The 9,136-nt window shown below is 23.4% G+C and overlaps 1 protein-coding gene across 3 annotated transcripts in view; it reads left to right on the forward strand.

Moving 5' to 3' along the window:
• The window catches only part of LOC117180088 (putative glutamate synthase [NADPH]), a 276,810-nt gene that overhangs the window by 107,056 nt on the left and 160,618 nt on the right, over positions 1 to 9,136 (forward strand). For all 3 annotated transcript variants that reach the window (XM_033372403.1, XM_033372402.1, XM_033372406.1), the window contains exons 6-8: positions 3,687 to 3,830; positions 3,904 to 3,992; positions 8,117 to 8,321. In XM_033372403.1, coding sequence (XP_033228294.1) covers positions 3,687 to 3,830; positions 3,904 to 3,992; positions 8,117 to 8,321 — 438 coding nt within the window. The remainder of the gene's footprint in view (positions 1 to 3,686; positions 3,831 to 3,903; positions 3,993 to 8,116; positions 8,322 to 9,136) is intronic.

Here is a 9,136-nt window from a genome sequence, read left to right on the forward strand (position 1 = left end):
ATATGTTAGTTATTTAAACAATTTTAATTAGAAAATTAAGAGTTTGACGTTTATCCTACGAGTTAATTTGTTTTCGAAATCAACTAGGAATATCCATTAGATGACTCTTTTCTATGTTGCTTTTTAAATTTACAATAACTGTTAATTATCGAAAGAATTTCAATTGAAAAATTAAGAGTTTGCTTTTCTTTCTACGAGTAGGCTTCATTTATTACCATAATTAACTAAGAATATCTTTCCGATGATTTTTTTTCTCTGATGCTTTGAAAATCTACAGCTATTAATTATTAAAAAAATGTTTATCAACATAATTATAGCTTGGCTATTCTTCAAGGAAGAGGCGTAATTTGTTTACGGAATGAACTAAGAATGTCTTTCGATGATCCTTTTCCACGTTACTTTGTAAATTTATAATAATTATTAATCATTCAAACAATTTTCAGAATCATATTGCGAGTTGGGTTTTATTCAAATTTGTTTACGAAGTTAACTAAGATTGTCTTTGTGATGCCTCTTTTCTAGGTTATTTGTAAAATTTACCAGAATTATTAATTATTAATTATTAATTAATGAAAGAAGTTTCATAAAACGTTTAGAGTTTTGCTATTTTCTAACGAATAAGGTCAGTTTTTTACTAAGGTTTAGTTACAATGCAACTACATACGAGTTTGCCCGAAGTACTCGCATTTGCCTAAACATTTGGTCAAATGAGAGGAAAACTGCAGAAAACCATCTCCCGAGTTTAGTCGGGTTTTCAAAATTCGAGTAAACAACCCGGTCTTTCGTCGTATATGGTTATGGTACCCATGCGAAGTCGTGTAGAAATAGAAGTTATTAAAGTAAAAATGATTATCGTGGCATTTTCTTGAACTTAATTTCCAAATAGAATAATTACAAGCAAATGAACGGGTCGCGCGCGTGAGAGCTTCTAGTTTTGTTGAAAATTTGTCTATTTGAACAAAAAAATCCGTCCTATTTAATTTAAAATTTATATTTTTTGTTTAAGAATTTAACTGTCTTACAAAAAATTCAATTATTTCGTTGCTAATTGACTTTTGTAGTTAAAAGTTCCAGTATTATTGCTAAAAATTCAACTATTTTGTTGAAAATTCAAATATTTTGTTTAAAACTCAACCTCATTGGTTGAAAACTCAAGTATTTTGCTGAAGATTGGTCTATTTGGACAAAAAATCCGTCCTTTTTAATTTAAAATTCATATTTTTTGTTTAAGAATTAAACTGTTTAATAAAAAATGCAATTATTTCGTTGAAATTGCAATTTTTTGTTGAAAATTGAGATTCGCTTAGTTGAAAGTTCTAGTATTTTTGCCAAAAAATTCAACTATTTTGTTGAAAATGCAAGTATTTTGTTTAAAACTCAACATTATTGGTTGAAAATTCAACCATTTTTTTTGAAAATTTGTCTATTTGGACAAAAAATCCGGCTTTTTTAATTTAAAATTTATATTTTTTGTTTAAAACTCAACATTATTGGTTGAAAACTCAACTATTTTGTTAAAAGCTTGTCTATTTGGACAAAAATCCGTCCTTTTTAATTTAAAATTTATATTTTTTGTTTAAGAATTAAACTGTCTTACAAAAAATTCAATTATTTCGTTGAAAATTGACTTTTTTACTGGAAAGTTCCAGTATTTTTGGTAAAAATTCAATTATTTTGTTGAAAATTCAAGTATTTTGTTTAAAACTCCACATGATTGTTTGAAATCCCAACTATTTTATTGAAAATTGGTATATTTTAACAAAATTCCGTCCTTTTTAATTTAAAATTCATATTTTTTGTTTAAGAATTAAACTGTCTCATAAAAAATGAAATTATTTGTTAAAAATTGACTTTTGTATCACTATTTTTGTTAAAAATTCAACTATTTTGTTGAAAATTTAAGTATTTTGTTTAAAACTCAACATTATTGGTTGAAAACTCAACTATTTTTTTGAAAGTTTGTCTATTTGGACAAAAATCCGTCCTTTTTAATTTAAAATGTATATTTTTTGCTGAAAAATTAAACTTTTTAGTAAAAAATGCAATTATTTCGTTGAAATTGCAAATTTTGTTGAAAATTGAGATTCGTTTAGTGGAAAGTTCCAGTATTTTTGCTAAAAAATTCAACTATTTTGTTGAGAATTCAAGTATTTTGTTTGAAACTCAACATTATTGGTTGAAAATTTAACCATTTTTTGAAAAATTGTCTATTTGGACAAAAACCCGGATTCTTTAATTTAAAATTTATATTTTTTATTTAAAACTCAACATTATTGGTTGAAAACTCAACTATTTTGTTAAAAACTGAACTATTTTGTTAAAAACTTGTCTATTTGGGCAAAAAAATCCGTCCTTTTTAATTTAAAATTAATATTCTTTTAAGATTAAAACTGTCTTACAAAAAATTCAATTATTTCGTTGAAAATTGACTTTTTAGTGGAAAGTTCCATTATTTTTGGTGAAAATTCAATTATTTTGTTGGAAATTCAAGTATTTTGTTTAAAACTCCACATGATTGTTTGAAATCTCAACTATTTTATTGAAAATTGGTATATTTGAACAAAATTTTGTCCTTTTTAATTTAAAATTCATATTTTTTGTTTAAGAATTAAACTGTCTTATTAAAAATGATATTATTTGTTGAAAATTGATTTTTGTACCAGTATTTTTGTTAAAAATTCAACTATTTTGTTGAAAATTAAAATTATTTTGTTTAAAACTCAACATAATTGGTTGGAAACTCAACTATTTTTTTGAAAACTTGTTTATTTGGACAAAAAATCCGTTCTTTTTAATTTTAAATTTATATTTTTTGTTTAAGAATTAAACTGTCTTATAAAAAATGAAACTTTTTGTTGAAAATTAAATTTTATAGTTTAATGTTCCAGTATTTTGGCTAAAAATTCAACTATTCTGTTGAAAATTCAAGTATTTTGTTTAAAACTCAACTATTTTGTTAAAAATTTGTCATTTGTATAAAAAATTCGTCCTTTTTTTATTTGAAATTAATTTAGAAAATCCATCTTTGTAGATAGAAATTTCAACAGTTTGGTTAAAAATTTAATTATTTTGTTGAAAATTTAATTATTTTATTGAAAGTTAAAATTAAATTATCTTAAAATTTTGGTAACTCCAATTTCAATCAATTTTAATTTAAAAAAAAGGTCATTACATGCGGAATTGAACTCGCTTTTACTACAGACAACAGCAAAAAAAATATTGGATCAAAATGTCAGTAAATTTTGATAAAAGATGAAAAAATGAGAAACTTTGAAATATTGTCAATTGTAACGTCGTGACTTTTTAAGGTAAATAAAAAGAGAAATTTCGCATGACACTTTTTTGTTTGTTTTTTACTATAGATCTGCAAATTCTATGTTTCGTGAAAAGTGTTTTTTTTTTTTAATGTAAAAAAAGGATACCTAGAAAAAAGTATTTATTTTTGTTCGGAAATGTCTGAATATTTCCTGGCATTTTTTTTAACACGCTAGATACTTTGGTTTAATTTCCTTTGAATGAATGAATTGCATGAGTTTCTCTCGAATTACAAAGATATTTCTCTCATCTGACAGTTTGATAATTTTTTTTTCAATTTCAAATGATTGAAGGGTTGGCCAATAGTGATCAAAATCATATTTTTCTTAAAGTGATTTAGATGCCTAGTTCAATACATATTTTGTCTTTAGGTGTTTGTCTTGCGAAAAAAGTCGACACATTCTATACGGCAACCAGGTTTGAGGTACTACATCTGTTCTCTCTCTCTGAAAACAATTGTCTTCAAAGGACAATTTACGGCCGATCAATTATGGGGCTACTTCCTGGACTTCAGGGTGAGCATTTTTTTTTCGTATTTTAAAAATATTTAATTGTATTTTCGGTGACAGTATTTTTTTTCTTTTATAGTCACCGAAATTCGAGACATATCTGGCCCTTGTACACACACGGTTTTCCACCAACACTTTCCCAAGTTGGGAAAGAGCTCATCCACTCCGGTACGTACAAGTTTTCAAAGTAGTTTTCACAATTTTCTATATATTCTTTTTTTTTTTTTTTGACTTTTTCGAAAGTCGCGGGCTTTATTGTTTATTTTTTTATTTAATTTTATTTATTCTAAACAAATTTAATTAATTTTGTATGAATTCATTTTTAAATTTTCTTGTCGGCGTAACTATTTTCACGAAATTTAGCTTAAGATTTATACTGGTTTTTAAATTAAACATGAACTAAAGGGTCTTCTTCTAAACAGGAAATCGGAAGATAAGATCTAAGTTTTCAAAATAAATTGAAACTTGCTATTTTATCCATTTTACATTGATTTATTCTCGCCTATCAAGGCATTTAGATTTTCAATTATTGATCTTAATTATTCTAATCGAATCTACAGAAAAGAATTATCAATAAATTTTCATTTTCATTTAAAATTACGTTTTTTTAACTAATAATTTACTGAAAAGATATTTTTTTTACAGTTTTCGATGACTGTAATGTAATAGAATAAAGCTTTTTGTGGGAGAAATTTTGTAAATTTTTATAATTTGATAGTAACTTTTTTAAATTTGAGAATTTTCGATTTTTAATTTTTTAATATTCCTGCCACACGGGCAATATGATTTTGAGAAAATTCAAAATTATTTAGATTTTATTTTAAAAGGCTAATTTTAAGTTTTCCAAATTTTAAAATATATCGAAAAATTATTTGAAACATTTTGAAACACTTTTTTCAAATTTTTATAATTGAAAATAATTGAAATCTTGAGAAGATTCAGAATTTTTTTAACGAAATGTACATTTTTGATGATTTCAAACAAAAAATTAAAAGGTTTTTAAGAATTTTTAAAGCTTTTAAGAGAACAATAAAATTGTCTTAAGATTCCTGGTTAAATTTAAAATTATTTCTTTATTTTGAAAAAGGGATTCTAGAAGGAAACTAAATCAAAATTAGGAAATTACAAAAGAAAATCTATTACAATTCAAAGTTAATTTAAAACTGATGAAAAATGTCATTTTTTTAAATGTAGATTGCTGAAGATTTAAAAAAAAACAGCTAAATTAAAATTACGAAAGGTTTCAAGAGAATGAAAAAATATTCTTTTGCTTCCCACATAAATGTTAAATGATTTTTTTATTTTGGAGAACTATCTTTAGCATAATATTCTAAAAGATTTCAAGGTACTTCAAAAAATTTTCAAAAAAGTATCTGAATTATTTTAAGGAAAAATTTTTTTTCCGTTAAAAATATTAAGAAATTTTCAAAAAAATTGTAAAGAGATTAATTTTAAAATTACAAAAATTTGGAGACAAATGTAGATTTTTTACAATTTTGTAAAAAAGAAGTTTTTTTAAAATTTTGGATAGGTTTTGAGCGTATCAAACAATTTTCTCTAGGTTGTTAGAAAAATTTAGAGATATTTCCTGAAAAATTTTAGGAAATTTTTTTTATATTGCAGAATTTAAAAAAAAAATCAGTTAAAAAAGTGAAATAAAATGATACATTGTAAAGAAACTTAATTAACTTAACTATTTTTCTGAAAATCAGTTTTTTTTATTAGGAATTCTATTTTTAACGGAAAGTTCAATTGTACAATTTTTTTTTTAAATTTATCTTTTTCTCATGTAAATTGATATTTTTTATTTAAAAATTAAACTAGTTGTTTGAAAATTTATTTACTTTGTAGAAATTTCGTTTGTTGTTGTAAATAGTAGATATAAAATTTATCTATTCTAGTCAAAGATTCATCATTTCAGTTGAAAATTCATCAAGTTAAAAATAAAATTCTCCATATGAAAATTTGAATGTTACAGTTTTGGTTGAAAATTGTTTTTTTTTTTTTTCTAGTTAGAATTTAAGAATTTAGCTGATAATTTTCTTTTTTAATTGAAAATTCAACTATTTTGTTGAAAATTCACGGATTTTGTTAAAAAATTATTATATTTTGTAGAAAATTATCTTTCTCTTTGAAAGTTAATCTTCTTGCTTTAATATTATTATTAACGGAAAATTCAACTGTTATATTTTTTGTGTGGAAAATTTATCTTTTTCTCATGAAAATTGATATTTCTATTTAAAAATTAAACTAGTTGTTTGAACATTTATTTACTTTGTAGAAAATTCGTCTCATTTTGTAAATGGTAGATATTAAATTTACCTAACTCTTTTGAGTTTAAAAAAATTGTAGAATATAAACTATTATAATTTTTGCTAAAGCTTCATCCTTTTTGGATTAAAAATTCATTTTTTTTCTAGAAAAGTAATCTTTTTTCATTCAAAATATTATTTTTATTACACATTACACTTTTCTCGTTAAAAGTTTAATTACCTATTTTTTGTTGAAAATCAATTCATTTTCATTAAAAAGTCTATTATATTTTGTTAAAATTATCCTACTCTTTAGGTGAAGATTTAACTATTTTGTTAAGAAATCTTTTTTTTTTTGCTGTTAAAATTAATTTTTTTTGTCTGAAAAATTAAATATTACATTTTTTATTTAAAATTGATCGTTTTTAGTTGATGATTGAACTTTAAAATTTTTCTTGGAGAATTCATCTTTTTTCGTTGAAAATTGAACGGCTTGGTTAAATGTTAAACAAATTTGCTAAAAATTAATTTTATTGGTTTAAGTCTTAAAGTTGAACTATTTTGTTATAAATGAGTTTTTTTGTGGTTAAAAATTAATTTTCTGAACTGAAAATTTAATTCTTTCTTTTTCATTGACAATTCAACTTCTTGATTGAAAGTTGAACTAATTTGTTAAAAATTTAATTTAATGTCTTAAGATTAAAATATTCTGATAAAAAAATCGTTTTTTAAAATTAATTTTTCTAACTGAAAATTTAACTACTCCAGTTGAATATTTGTCATTTTAGTTGAAAAATCGTCTCTTTTAGAATTCAAATATTTTTTATTTAAAATATTTTTCTACTATTATTACATTATTTGTTGAAAATTGAACTTCTTGGATAAAGTTTCAATCACTTTGTTAAAAAAATCTTTTTTTTTTTGTTGAAGATTCATCATTTTAGTTAAAAAATTTATTTCTGGTTAAAAAAAATTTTTAGTACGATTAATTCCAGTTAAAGATTCATCATTTTTGTCGAAAATGCGTCTCTTTGGTTGAAAATCTATTTTTTTCTTGTTTCAAATTAATTTTTTTAACTGATAGTGTAACTTTTCAATTTGTTGTTAAAAATCGATATTTTTAAGTTGCATTTTTTTGTAGAAAATTAATCTGCTTTACTGAAAATTCATCGTTTTGGTTTTTAAATTCATCTCCTTTGACTGAAATTTTATATTTTTGGTTTGAAATATCAATTATTAAAGTTCTTCTTGAGAATGCATCTTTTTGGGTTGAAAATTAAACTACTTGGACGAAAGTTGAACTACTTGGGTAAAAATTAATTTTAATTTCAGTATTCCATTTTTGATTTAAAATTGATCGTTTAGGTGAGCATTGTTTGTATTTTATTGTAAACTCGTCTTTTTTGGTAAAAAATTAATCTTCTTGATTAAATATTTTATTATTTGCGCATCCATTTTTTTGGTTAAAAATTCATTATGTTAAATTCTGATTTTTAATCATATTTTCCAACTTTAAATTTAACTATTCCATTCTTTATTGGAAACTGAGCGTTTTTAAAGTTTAAAACTAAACTATTTGGTTAAAAATAAATTTTTTTTTTGTAAAAAATTCTTATTCTTGGGATGAAAATTTAACTTTTTTGTAGAAAAATCGTCCTTTTGGCCTAAAAATTCAAGTGTTTTAATGAAAATTCGTCATTTTAGTTTAAAAAATTGAATAATATAATTGAATCTTTCTCTCGGGAATATCAAATTTCTGCATAATTAATTAATTATAGTACATATATACGAATTTTAGGTAAAAGAATTATTTTCCTATTGTCCTCCTATTTTCATGAAGAATCACGTTTATAAAATTAAATCGAAGAAAAAAATCTGTCTGAAATGATCTTTGTTAAATTATCTGTGATGAAGAAGATGTAGGTGAAAAAATTATTTAAAAAACCTCTGAAGTATTTTTTTAATGGCTCTATATTCGAATGAAAAATTTATCTGATTTTTAAGAATCTTAATTTTAAAGGATGTCAATTTTCTTTGCAGGTTACTCGCCCACAATGGAGAAATAAACACGCTTCGTGGAAATGTAAATTTCATGAAAGCCCGCGAGGGTGTGATGAAAAGTCCAGTTTTTGGAGACCAGCTGAAAGAGCTTTACCCAGTCGTTGAACCGGGCCTTTCAGATTCTGGTTCAGCCGACTGTGTACTGGAATTTTTATGCATGGCAGGAAATCGCTCCTTGCCCGAGGTATGTGTCTTTTAAATAATTCCCATTCCACTAGGTTGATACTATTTCGGAAAAATGACCCTGAAGGCACTATTTTTCTCACAATTCTCCCCTAATTTCTCTATTTCCAGAAAAGATTTTAAATTTTCATCGAAAATAGTTGAATTGAACCAAAAATGAACGAGTTTCCAACAAAATATTTGAATGCTCTATGAAAATAGATTAATTTTCAACTAAAAAGTTATATTTTCAAACAAAAAGGTAAATTTTCAACACAGAAGATTAACTTTCTACGAAAAAAGATAAATTTTCAAGAAAATATATCCATTTTGAACTGTACAGTTGAATTTTTAATCTAAGTATACTAATTTTCAACAAAATAGATAAAATTTCATTTCAAATTTTTTATTCTTTTACGAAAAAAAAAAAAGGAATTTTCTACTAAACCTACGAATCAACAAAAAAAAAGTTTTAAGAAAGTAGTTCATGTTTCAAATAAAGAGTTGAATTTTATACCAAACAAATTGATTTTTTATCAAAAAATATGAATGTTTAAAAGAGTAGTTGAATTTTTAAACAAAACGAAATTTTAGGACAAAAAAATTGATCAAATTTTGGAATTTGTAAACCAAAATTAAAAAATTTTTAACCAAATACTTACATTTTCTACAAAATTTTTCAATTTTCGAGCCTAATTTATGAATTTTTTTACAAAATAGTTGAATTTTCAATACGAAATTGTAAATTTAAAAAAAGGGTTTTTTGAAACCGAAACAGATTTATTTTTAACTAGACAGATGCATTTTTAACCAAAAAGATGAATTCTCAACAAAATA

Source organism: Belonocnema kinseyi, chromosome 9 (genome assembly GCF_010883055.1).
Source record: "Belonocnema kinseyi isolate 2016_QV_RU_SX_M_011 chromosome 9, B_treatae_v1, whole genome shotgun sequence".
In the NCBI taxonomy this organism is placed as follows: domain Eukaryota; kingdom Metazoa; phylum Arthropoda; class Insecta; order Hymenoptera; family Cynipidae; genus Belonocnema; species Belonocnema kinseyi.